Here is a 14,134-nt window from a genome sequence, read left to right on the forward strand (position 1 = left end):
AGGGTCTTTCAGTCATCAGGGGATGTTCTTCAGTCTTCAACATATGAATTTCCATCAACATATCTTCAGATTAACTAACTAACTATAACTATATAGTATATATTTTGCATCATCAAATATATACAACCGACTGGCCCAACAATTTTCTTCCCATCCCTATAAGTACCATCACTACAAGAAGATTGAGCAACAGCGGCGACATGCGTCGCCGCTAAAGGTTAGGCATGTCGCCGCTAATACCTTTAGCGGCGACGTGTCGCTGCAAATACGTCGCCGGTATAGATTCGTCACTAATACGCTCATTGGCGCCGCAAATACTTGGTGTCGCCGCTAATACTCATGTCGCCGTTAATGCTGCTCGTCGCCGCTAATATGTTGTCGCCGCTAATAAGACGCCGTCGCCACTATTCCCGTCGCTGCTAATGCTCTTTTGATTTTTTTTTTTGTTTATTTATTTCACATTAAATTTATAATCAATCCAAATCCAAATATTAATCTGATAATTTTATATAGAAATATTAATACATAAAATCAATCCAAAATATTAATACATAAAATCAATCCAAAATATTAATCCATATATATACCACATTTAGTATTGTTTCGAATTACAAAACGTTTCATTAAATCCTAAAATAACTAGTCGTCCTCATCATCATCTTCATTATTTTGTGGCGGCAATGAGCGAAACCACTCTTCCAATGCTGCAGAACAAGCCGGGTCCTGTAGTATTGTTTGCAGCATTTGCAACTATAAAAAAAACAAAATATATTAACAAAATATAATAACATTATAATTAATTATACCAATCCATTATAGCATTTACTAACAATTACCTGTGATTGTGGTTGTTCTTGTGTCATTGGTTGTTGCTGATCGTACATAGACACAACGGTAGGGGGTTTACGCCCAATGCCTCTGATATGTCCGCGTCGAACACCCAATATTCTTTCAAAACAATCTTTTATATCAGTTGGTGCTAGACCGCTTGCCTCAGAAGTAGCTTGGGTTCGTTGGTTTATCTCTTCGAGTACATTCTGTATTTTTTAAAAACAATAAAAATCATAAAAATTAGATTACTAAATACCTTTGACAATATAAACACTTATATGAAAAATACAAATTAACCACTTACGTATTGTTGCTCGACTGCAGGACTATAAAATACCCCTTGGCGATTGGAATTAGCTTTACGAAAAGCTTCGATTCGACTGATATCCTATTTAACATTAAAATTTAGATTAGTTATACTTTAAATAAATATTTAAATATATCATAACTTACCTCTTTAAAACATGCATTGCTATATGAGCTCGACCCCCCTCTATTTACAACTACTTGTTTTGCACGACATTCCTTGTTTGACGCTGAACGCCTTAAAAATTCTGGCGTTTGAAAATGTTCGACTGCCTTCGCCCAATTTTCATGTGACATTCCATTAGGGGGGTTGTTTAATGCAGCTTGGATATCTTCAGGCCCCCCGATTTCCTTAAAATAAGCATGAGCTTTACTTTTTCGACCTCTGTAAACTTTTGCAAGACTTGAATCAATGCTCCGCAACAATTGAGCACGCTCCGGATCCATGTTAACCTTATCCAAATCAAATTTATTCTGCAAAACACAAAAAGTTTAGTTAATTAAATAACAATCACAACTAAAATTAAAATTGTATCCAAGTTACCTTTAGATGAACAACTGCTGCGTTCCTTAAAGCGGGGGAAACATTGTCCCAACCAGATACGTTGAAAGGGACATTGTTCCACAAATACCTCCCAATTTCATGGGTGAACCAATTACCACGGTTCCCGACAGGGGAATATGTGATCTCCCTGTCGAAATCCAAATCTATGGGCTTTCCCTTATTTGCCCTTATCAACTTTCCCAACTCAATATTTTTTGACATGCCTCTCCTTTTTTTAGGAAGCTCGGCTGCAAAAATACAATTAAACCTATTAGTCATGATAACTTATTATAAAATAATAAAAATAGTTAATAAATATATCAGAATAAAACTCACCATCTTGTTCGTGCTGACCACGACCAAAGCCTCCTGGAGGTGGTGGATCCCCGGCTCCATCACCTCCGTGTCCAAGCCCCATAACATCGGCCATCATGGCCATGAGTATTGCCCAAGTAAACCTCATCTGCAATATGAATAAAAGTTAGTTACCCTGCGAAATTGTAAGATATACAATATAGACAAACAACATAAATAAGACTTAAACAAACAATATGAATTAAAATTACATTTCAAATAAAGTTTCTATTACCAAAAAAAATTGATTTTTTAATCAGAATCAATTCAATGTCTTCTTCATCCGTATCATAATCAGAATCGCCATCATCATAATCAGTCTCTTCATCGGAAACATTATCGATTCTACCCGTTGGCGGAGGTACTTCAGTCTCGTCTTCATCATCATAATCAGCATTGTTTTGAGCTACATCAACATTGTTTTGAAAGTATTGTGAGAAGTCAATAAAAAGTCTAGCTCCAGATGAAGAGTTGTTTTGAACTATGTCAACATTTTCGGCCTCCACATTGTCGACATCTTGGACAGAGTCACTGTAAGCATTTTGGACACGAGGATTGTCGGATGGTAGATCCCAAATATTTCGATGATTAACATGCTCGACGATACAACGAGGGTTGTTGTTTTGGTTTCTTCGATGATTAACAGGCTGGCGGATGTAGAACACTTGTTTGGCTTGCGAAGCATATATGAGTTGATCATCTTGGTACGCTTCTTTTTCTGTGTCGATACTTATGAAATTATCATCAGGAATATCTCCTGTATCAAACCACTTGCACCGAAATATTACAGTCGAATAATCATATGGATATTGCAACTCCATAATCTCTTCTAACTGGCCATAATATTTCTCTCCATTCTCACCAACCGCTAGAACCCCAGAGTTTTGCGTTTTGCGTTGTGCATCACGACTAAGTACCATAAACCTAACACCATTGACTATGCACGCAGTGTAAGTATAAACATCCATTTGTGAACCCATTGAAAGGGCTGACAACTCTTTGTGGAATTCAGGAGAGTTTTCTTTTTCCAGCTGATAAACCTATTAAACATATGTTGATGTGTTATGTATTCTTGATTCATTAAATTTATGAAAGATATTTGTTTGTTAATTATGATTACCTTTTCAAGAAACCAGCTGAGAAATTCGGTCTTTTCGTCACTTTCAGGATGTTCAGATTTGAATTTTCTATATTGATGAAATATATATATATATATATATATATATATATATATATATATATATATATATATATATATTAAATTAATGAATGGAAAAAAGTAACAATAAATAATGAAAGATAATTAAAAGTAAGAACACTTACTCGATGTATTGTCTGACTTCTTGACAACTATTCAATATAAACCATTCAATATTACGTTTCTCTATTATATCAAGATGTTTGATTTGCGTTGCACTCGTCGGTCGACACTTGGACTCAAACATCCAAAACTTTGTTTTTTCAATGACAACGTCTTCGTTTCTTTCAAGGCGATTGACATCTCGAAGGTACATCGCACAAAATGTCAAAGCTTCTTCAGCAACATAACCTTCAGCTATACAACCTTCCGGCCTCGCCTTATTTCTGACATAGTTTTTTAGTTTTTTCATATACCTTTCAAACGGATACATCCATCTCATACATACCGGGCCTCCAGCAATCGCTTCATCTGGTAAATGCAAAACTAAATGAATCATAATGTCGAAAAACGCTGGCGGATAAATCAACTCTAACTTGCACAAGATTCTAATAACTTCTTCTTTTGCTTTCCTCATATCCTCCACCTTTAGTGTTCTGGAGCAAATTTGCTTGAAAAACATACAAAGATCTACAATTGGTGTAGAAGTTTCTTTATCCAATAGCGCTCTAACTCCAATCGGTATCAAACGTTGCATAAGAATGTGATAGTCATGAGATTTCAACCCAATAATGTTAGTATCATTATCTACAACTTTCTTACTAATGTTAGATCCAAACCCATCAGGAAATTTAACATCTCTTATAAATTGACAAAAGATTTTGCGGTCAGCTTTCTTGAATGAGTAGCTTGCATGTGGTCTAGTGAACTTGTTACCCTTTTTTTGCAACCATTGATTACGCCGAATATTCAGATTTTTCAAGTCCTCACGAGCATTTGATGTGTCTTTACTCTTATCATTCATCATAGAAGTACCCAAAAGACTCTCACCCACATTTTTCTCGACATGCATCAAATCTATGTTGTGTTTCAGCTGTAGAGAAGACCAATATTCGAGCTCGAAAAATATGCTACGTTTCGACCAGTTCAACTCGAATCCTTGCCGATCCATGTTTTCTTTGAGAGTGTTAGGATGTTTACCCGGTTTACGAAGTATTAGACGACCTAGTTGATCTTGTATGTCTTCATTAGTAAAGTGTCTCGGAGCGGGTCTTGTCTCTGGTTGCCCATTAAATTTCAAATTCATCCTCAATGGATCATCAGCATCTAAGAACCGACGATGACCGATATAAACGACTTTATTTACTGCACGGTACGAAGGAGTGTCTTCATTGCAAGTCGGGCATGCTCTATACCCTTGTCCGCTCCAGCCCGATAAACTACTACGAGCTGGAAAGTCGTTTATTGTCCATAACAACATAGCTTTCATCGTGAAGAATGTGTTTGTCGCTGCGTCTTTAATGCGTATGCCTGATTGCCATAAAAACTTAAGCTCTTCCACTAACGGCCTAAGGAAAACATCTATGTCCTTTCCAGGCGCTTTAGGGCCGGGAATCAACAAGGCCAACATGAATGATGACTCTTTCATACAAAGCCATGGTGGCAGATTGTAAGTGGTGAGTACAACCGGCCACGTACTATGCGGATTACACATGTTACCAAATGGATTAAAGCCATCAGCTGCCAGCCCTAATCGTACGTTGCGAGGTTCACTCGAGAAGTCAGGGAAATCTTCATCAAATTTTTTCCAAGACTCTCCATCAACGGGATGACGCATCACACCATCTTCTGATCTCCCAGTACTATGCCATATCATATTTTTGGAAGTGTATCGTGAACAATACAAACAGCGTAGTCTAGGGGCCACTGGAAAGTACCGTAACACCTTATGAGCCACTTTCTTGCCCTTGGTGTTTTTATCAATCCACCGACTCTCTTTACAAACGGGACAAACTTGCAATGACTTGTGTTCCTTCCAGAAGAGAAAACAATCATTTTTGCACACATGAATTGACTCGTACCCCAAACCTAACTTCTTCAGTTTCTTTTTTGCTAAATAATATGAACGGGGAACCTTGTTGCCCGGTGGAAATGCCGAATGCAACAACTCAAGGAGTTGATCAAATGAACTATCAGTCCATTTGTTGTTGACCTTCATATGCATCAGCTTTGCTAAAAAATCAAGGAATGAAAACGAACAACCAGGATATAACTTGGTTTCGACTGCCTCTAACAACTCTTCAAAATCATCATCGACACCACTACCCCCTGTATTCGAGGTTCCTTCATCGAGGTTTATGTCATTTTCTCTCGACTCCCACATAACATCGTCAATAACATCAGCCATCTCGTTGCTTGGCGATACAACATCTACAACTGGAGGGATTAAAGGTTCACCATGATATATCCATGTTTTGTATGATTGACTGAAACCATATATACGAACATGACGTCTCATTGCTTTCGGATTCATGAAGTAACGATTATCACATTTCTCACACGGACATCTGGTTTCACCTTTACAATCTAGATGTAACATGGATCTCTCGACAAAAGTGTCGAGCCCTAGCTGGAACTCGGGAGATTGACGATGTGGATTAGTAGTCCAGCTTTTATCAATAGACATGATGCAACTGAAACATAATTTAGTGTTTAAGGTTTACTTTATAGGAAACAAAAATCAAGTAGAGTATTCATAAAGTTGACGATTCAAAAAGTATTCTAACACGGGATAACCTAATTAAAGCTAAATTTAAAGTTTTAATGACCTACATTAAGTCACTAAAAGTATGTTGCTATTAAGTTGGTTTTATAAGTGATTTAATTTGATTTTATAAAGGTAACTTAATTTGATTCTAAAATTAAATTAACTAGATTTTATAATTAATTTAATATTTTCTTTTTTGTTATTAGTTTAATTTATTTATTAAACTAATTTTATTTTATTTTAATATTAACATTAACTTGATTTTAAAACTACTTTAAGTTGATTTTACAATTAATTTATTATTTTTTAATGTTTTTTTAAAATTAATTTAATTTTATTCTATTTAAATTAAAATTACAAGAAGTACGTTGCTATTAAGTTAGTTTTCTAATTAATATAATTTGATTTTACAAATGTAACTTAATTTGATTCTAAAAGTAAATTAATTAGATTTTATAATTAATTTAATATTTTCTTTTTTGTTATTAGTTTAATTTATTTATTAAACTAATTTTATTTTATTTTAATATTAACATTAACTTGATTTTAAAACTACTTTAAGTTGATTTTACAATTAATTTATTATTTTTTAATGTTTTTTTAAAATTAATTTAATTTTATTCTATTTAAATTAAAATTACAAGAAGTACGTTGCTATTAAGTTAGTTTTATAATTAATATAATTTGATTTTACAAATGTAACTTAATTTGATTCTAAAAGTAAATTAATTAGATTTTATAATTAATTTAATATTTTCTTTTTTGTTATTAGTTTAATTTATTTATTAAACTAATTTTATTTTATTTTAATATTAACATTAACTTGATTTTAAAACTACTTTAAGTTGATTTTACAATTAATTTATTATTTTTTAATGTTTTTTTTAAATTAATTTAATTTTATTCTATTTAAATTAAAATCACAAGAAGTACGTTGCTATTAAGTTAGTTTTATAATTAATATAATTAAAGCTAAAGTTGTAATGACCAATATTAAGTCACTAAAAGTATGTTCCTATTAAGTTGGCCAAACATTAAGTCACTAATAAATTAAACACTTTGAAACCATATACAATACATTACTAGAAGTAAGTTGCTATTAGTAATCTAATTAAGCCAAATGTATACATCCAATTTGCATATTTCAATTTCATCCAATTTCATACAATTAAGTCAAATGTATATATCCAATTTCATACAATTTGCATATTCCAATTTAATCCAATTTGCATATTCCAATTTCATACACTTAAGTCAAATGTATGCATCTAATTTGCCATATCATATTTTTATCCAATTTCATACAAATATAAACATCTAACTTTCATTTTAAGGCAATGTGGTATAAACATAAATTTCAATCCAACAAATGTATATATTCATGTCATTTTTTTATACATCAATCTAATCTAAACATAAATATCAAAATATACACAAAATGCATAATTAAATTCCTACAAATCTGAAAAAAAAAACACACACACAAACCAACAAAATATTTCAACAAAATATATACAATCAAACAAAATTATCCAATAAAATGCATAATTAACCACTTCATATCTCAAAATACAAACATAATCACTCAATATAATTGAAAAATGTTCACATTTTATCATCTTAAGTAACACAAAAACAGAAAAATCATAGAAAAAGATGAGAAATTCGACCTTGGGGAAGGAGGGGCAATTTCGGAATTTGCAAAAATATCACCGGTTTATGGCTGTCTTGGGGGAATGAGGGGCAAGCACCGGTCCAAGAAGCAATTCCAACTCCACAAACTTGTTAAAAAAGCGTGATATTGAAGAAAGAAGAAGAGGAGAACGAGAGAAGTGGAAGTAGAGAAGAAAATGGCAGAAAGGGAACCTGTGAAGGGGGTAATCTGCGTTAGGTATTAGCGGCGACGGGTATTAGCGGCGACGTTAGGGCAACAGCGGCGACATAAGGGCATTAGCGGCGACATGTGGAGGGAAAAAATAAGGCGCGTCTCCGCTTTGCTCTACAGCCGTTAGATCAAAGTGAAATCGGACGGATGGGGTCAAAACGACGCGGATCGCTAAATGAACGCATTAGCGGCGACGCATAGCAATAGCGGCGACACGTAACGCGTCATTTACGTGTCCCCGCTATTGCTATGCGTCGCCGCTATAGGCGTCGCCGCTAATGCGTTTATTTCTTGTAGTGCATGACCTTAACATCTTAAGCATCTTGTTGGTGAATTGTTTCACTAGTTGTATTTAAGTGTAATAGATTGACTTTTTGACCAAAATCATTCTTGATGAATACTAAACAAGTAAGGAAGATGCGGAGTGCACACTTGTTTAAGTTTGTTCAAGATTCAAAGTACACTATCATTTAGGGGTGAAGCCCTGAGACAAACGGGGATTCGGGGGCAGCGCCCGTGGGAGTGGGGTCTAAGAGGCGCTAGCCGCTGGTGGGGTCCAATGGGTAGAGCCCCTGGCTCTTATTAAAATGTCTGTTTTGTGATAGTTTTTAGACTGTTTGGATTATATGTTTTGTTAAAATTGCATCAGAAATCCGAAATATTGAAAATGAACATGGTTTTTAACTTTGTTTTGACAATTATTAAAATGCATGCTTTTATGACAAATTTTTGACTGTTGGAGACAATTTTGGGAGAGAAATTAATTTGTGACAATTTTCAGACAAAGATGGTTTATAACCAATTTTGGTCTTCATTTTCTGGTACTCACGAAAATCATAACTTCTCATTCTTTGTTCTTGTTCTCTTATATTCCGAATCTTGTTAATTTGAAGATTTGGGAGTATCAATACTTCAATTTGAAAGTGATTGCATAAATCTCAGAATTTCCAATTGCTTTTACTTCCAAACTTCTATCACATCCAAGGAATGTTCTTTGGAACTTTGATTAAAAAGATAAAGTAAATACCCAAAGCACGAAACACATATTTTATAGGCGTTACTATCTACGATGAACCATGATTTAATGAATTAATGGAAATGAAATTATCTATAGCTAGTGAATAAATTACATGATCATTTTAAAGTCAATATTTAAACTATATTTCGCTTGAGATTGCTAAAATAGTAGAGTTTTGTGATCCACACAAGTGTAATGATCAAAAGAAAAACAAGAAGGTAGACGACTTTAACATCCAAGGACAATGACAACCACATTATATCCAAAAATATTATAATCCGATAATGTTACTTAAAATGTACCAACAAATCATCAATGTACAAACGAATCATATGAGAACAAAATAAAGTCATATTTGTCTATGCTTACCCATAACATCCATAATTTATACTTTAATCAAATAATTCAATAAGAATAAATGTATAATTAAGATTTAATAAACTGAATCCAGATCATATTGGTGTTTAAGTAAACGTCGGCATGTAACCTGCTCTGGTCAAAGCAAAGAGAAGGCTCCTGAATCTTGGAATACGTAAGTTCTGACGTTTTCACTTTGAATGGAGTTTAATAAAGAAATTTATCGATCAATCAAATATCTCCAGAAACCCTTGAATGATAATAAATAGAATAATCTAGTTGTCAGTTTTTTCCAAAGTTTGGAAAGAGTAACCGGTGATGAAGGAAAAAAGGAGTCGACCACTTTCTTGGAACACAAACCTAGAGTGAACAAGAACAGATTCAATCAAGAAAGAGGGGAAATCAAACTAAACAAGATGTTGCACAGCGGCTGCACGGCGGAGGGCTCCTTGAACAACTCAAAATTCAACGATCCGATGCCATGGATTGGCATCTATGTAGCAGCAGCATCATTAATATGCGCCGTAGCCATGGCCATGGATGCCCTGCATGGTTTCAGGTACAAGAAATTCTGGTTTCCTTGCAAATTCTTCACCCTCAATGCCACGACTCTTACTGTTATAGCAATCGCCATCAAGTTTTCTGTCGATCTGAATGCCGCCATGCCCCGTCGCCAAGATCAGCTAGCAAAAGTCAGCAGCTCGGCCTTCATATGTATGGTGATGGGTAACTTACTGCCTTCTTTAGGAATCATGGAAGATACTGAACTCATGATGAACATTATAGCTTTGGGGATTCTTGTCATCACTGCCATCACCAACATCTGTATACAAATGGGTACCGGAGTTATCTTTGAATTTTGGATAGAACATGCTGTGATCATGCTTCTTATGCTTATTTTACTTGCGATCTTGTGTTCTTTATCAATAGCCATCCCAACTAAAAAGTATTATTTGGATATAACTTACGAAAAGAAAGCCAAAAAAGCCAAAAAAGTTTGTTTCACTCGAAGAAATTTATCAATATCCGAGAGGCTACCACAAGATTTAGCCAAGTATTGGATGATGGCATATACCTCTAGTCCGCAGTTTGTGATAGGAAGATCCGCACCATGTTCAGCTTCAGGAGCTTTTTGTCTTTTCAACATGCTCATCTTAGTAGAATCCCTACTCAGAACTCGCCTCATGCCTTGGTCTTTTAGATTTTGCAATGGAGATTCCGACTACAAATGGTCGACTACCCTTGTGCTCATCAGCCAAACAGTCGCAGTTGCAGTAGGCACAATTTCACCAGCTTTTAGATGGTTCATGACTATCAACTTCAGGTGTCCAAAAAAGGCAGAAAAGGCTTGTGTAAGTGAGTTTGTTGTGGAAAGGTATTGGATAAAGAGGCTGGTGATGTGGCAGGTTCAGCCATTGAATTTCAGAATCTGTAATCGGCGTTTAAGAAAACAGCTTCATGGTGCAAAATTTCAAATGTTCGGTTTGTGTATACGTGGTCAAAAGGCTCTGGTTTTTTCATGCAAGATGATCAGGTTTATTTCTATTTTCTTTGTCGGGAGGTTCTTGAGGTTATACAAGTTCATTACAAGAGATAACAGTGTGTCTTGTAGTGACTCGGAGATTGAGTTCAGGCATAATGACAATATGGATCTGAGTCATTATGTGATTTATCTTGATGGAGAAGAAGGATTGGTGGATTTGATGACGGAAAACAATAGCGATGCCACTGCTCACTGGATCAGAATGGGAGAGAAGCAGCAGCCAAGAAATCTGATAAAACTTTTAGAGCAGTCAAAATGTTCGAGTCTCTTCAAAGGAGTACAAGAGTTCGATAGTGATAAAGTTCCATCGTTGGGCTGTGGAGAACCTCCAAATTGTTGGGCTCTCCCCATTGTGACATTGACAAGCATCGCAATTGCAATCCCAAATATTGATCAAGAACAAATCGAGCAATTAGTTTGTGGTGTAGATGAAGGCCTCAAGTACGTCTGCAAGATAGAAAATTACATGGACAACAAAACCGAACTGAAACATGTCAGGAAAACAGCAGAAATAGTCTGGGCGGAAGTTGAACTCTACAACAAGTGGTTAGACGTTGATCTTTGTAAGCTTGCAAATCAAGGAGGAACAGGGGGAGAAACCGAAACCGAAGTTATCAAATTACTTGCTGATATCGGAAAGGGAAAATTCATGGAATTTGCGGATAAAGGCATGATGTTTATGAACGAGTGTTTAAAGGAGGTCCCATCACGATGGCCCATGAAGGTGTTGGCAGCAAATTCCATGTATAGAATATGTGAAACGCTGTTGTTGGAGAAACATGAAACCAGTGAGAGACTATTTGAGAAGATATCTCTCACGATCTGTAATATTTTAACAGCCGCTTTGACTAATCTGCAACATGTTATTATCAGCAAATGCCATCAGAGTCCGATTGAGGAAAGGGAGAAGAGTATCAGAAGTGCAGTTCTCCTTTTCGGGAAAACGAAAAGGATATTAGAAGTTATTGATGGAAAAAGGCTTCAAGATTCGGATCATGGAAAACTTATACACATCGATGACTGGCATCTAGTGAGCAAGCAGATGGATCCACTGTACTCGATGTCTTCTTCTTCAACAGATCAGGATACAGCTGTCTCTAGTCCATCTGATCACATGTATATATTAGTTGAGTAATATAGAAAGATCTATATATCTTTATAAATGTTGGCTATTAAGTAAACATGATGCTCCAAGAATTTATTTATATGCTTATAGTTAACGGCTTTCCTTGAAGATAACAATAATCTAGCTTCTTGAAACACTTCAAGTTATGTTGCAAAATCATGTTGAACCTTTGTGGGCTTTTTGGACTATATATATAATAATCTCAAGTTGTACAATCAAAATGCATGACGAATTTTGTGTTTCACCCTTGCTTCAGCATCCATGGAAGTTCCCTCGATAGAAAGTTTGAGTTAGAGAACTCCTTAACTAGGTATTTTATGTTTACCGGAACTAGCCCTAGCTACGTAGATTGCAATGACAAAGATCAAGCACTTTGATAAACATACTAAAACACGATCACACGACAGTTAAAAATGTGAAGAAAATAAAGAACATATGAAATTTACTTGTTTTATTAGATCAGAGAAATCAAGTTATGTTCACGAACGAACTAAAGAGAGATTTTATTAATGATAGTCGTTACATGCTTTCCGCGTTAGGGTTACACTCGTACAAGGGGACTCTAAATATAAGGATGAGTTGACCTAAAATTATATTTGGTATAGGCCTAAGGAAAAGTTGTCAGCTAGTAAGCCAAGTATCTAGACCGCAATTGCAGTACGATGGTTTCCAGAACTGCAATATGTTGAACACTACAGTGCCCTTGTAGCCATGCATCACAACTACCCTACAAGCTTACTCTCGCAATTGTGGTCTAACCATGAAGCTTATGATTTTGAAGTCAGAGTGAATATATTAGGCCAAAGGGAAGATCATATTCCACAAGTCAGACACAAAGGTGTTGATTTCATGGAAGCATTTAGTTCGCAACCTCAGCACTATAAAGATTTAGGTAACTCTTTGTGGATGATGTTATATGGTACGATAAAAACCATGAAGGATATAATGATGAGGTAAAAGCACTAGCCCATTGACCTTTCATATCAAACATTTTGTATGCAAATGTATAACATGTTGGCGAATTTAGCATCATCAAGCATTTTGCATTTGAGTTATTGGACTCTACACAAGTGCCAAGTGGAGTTTAGACTACAATCTTATGTGAGCTAGGTGGTGCATAATGTTGGGTGACAACTAAAACAATTTAAACACTTCAGACAAATATCAAACAAACTTTGATGAACTTTGTGGAAATAAAACTTCCGAAAAACGTAAATCAAGTGAACACAATATTTAATGTCGTTCAGTCAAGATGACCTACGTCCATGGGTGAATGAGAGAGAGAGAGAGAGAGAGAGAGAGAGAGAGAGAGGTGGGGGGGGGGGGGGCTTTGTTAACTTTTTGGAACTACTACAAACAAGAAAAATTGTATCTCACTTTTAGCTATCATTGAAATCTAGAAACTGACAATGATGGGGATATGAGTCCATTTATAAACAAGAATGAGAAACCATAATTCTGATGACCAGATCCATCCATAATTAACCCATAAAGGGGATTCCTTAAATTCCAACCAATCACTGAATGACATGTGAGAACTTCTAGAATCTTCAAACTCATGAGCATCTTATATAAGCATCACCCATGAGCATTGTCCATGAGCATCATCCATAAGCATCTTCCATGAGCATCATCATATAGGCATCTTTAATGAGCATCACAGCATGAGCATCTCCAATAAGCATCATTGCATGATCATATTCCATTAGCATCATCCGTTAACATCTTCCATGAGCATTATCACATGAACATCTTCAATGAGCTTCATCTGTGAGCATCTTCGATGAGCGTCTTCCTAGAGCATCGTCGCATGAGCATCTTCCTTGAGGATTATCCATGAGCATTACCGCATGAGCATCATCCATGATCATCATCGTACAGACATATTCAATGAGCCTCATCGCATGAGCATCATGCATGAGCATCATCGCATGATCATATTCCATGAGTATCATCCGTTAACATCCTCTATGAGCATCTATGAATGAGCATCTTCCATGAGCTTTGTTCGTGAGCATCTTCAATGAACATCATCGCATGAGCATATTCCATGAACATCATCGCATGGGTATCTTCCATGAGCATCATCTGTAAGCATCTTCCATGAGCATCATCTCATGAGCATCTTTCATGAGCATCATCCGTGAGAATCTTCCATGAGCATCTTCCATGAACTCCAAGTGCTCCATGCTGGACAAGACTTCATACCCCAAAAATCTCTCACTTGAAGGCTTGAACAATTTCATCTACCATCCAAATTTCTCT

General features: G+C 35.6%; 2 protein-coding genes across 2 annotated transcripts; one reads left to right on the forward strand and one right to left on the reverse strand.

Annotated features, from left to right (window-relative positions):
- Positions 1-3,354: 3,354 nt before the first annotated feature.
- LOC145000751 (uncharacterized) lies at positions 3,355-5,859 on the reverse strand. The gene has a single exon (XM_078960021.1). The coding sequence runs from the start codon at positions 5,857-5,859 to the stop codon at positions 3,355-3,357; it is 2,505 nt and encodes an 834-aa protein (XP_078816147.1).
- Positions 5,860-9,616: 3,757 nt separating this feature from the next.
- Positions 9,617-11,878, forward strand: LOC145000753 (uncharacterized). Its single transcript, XM_078960023.1, has one exon. It carries the CDS (start codon positions 9,617-9,619, stop codon positions 11,876-11,878), a length of 2,262 nt encoding a protein of 753 aa, XP_078816149.1.
- Positions 11,879-14,134: the final 2,256 nt, after the last annotated feature.

Source organism: Lactuca saligna, chromosome 6 (genome assembly GCF_052625555.1).
Source record: "Lactuca saligna cultivar CGN05327 chromosome 6, ASM5262555v1, whole genome shotgun sequence".
In the NCBI taxonomy this organism is placed as follows: domain Eukaryota; kingdom Viridiplantae; phylum Streptophyta; class Magnoliopsida; order Asterales; family Asteraceae; genus Lactuca; species Lactuca saligna.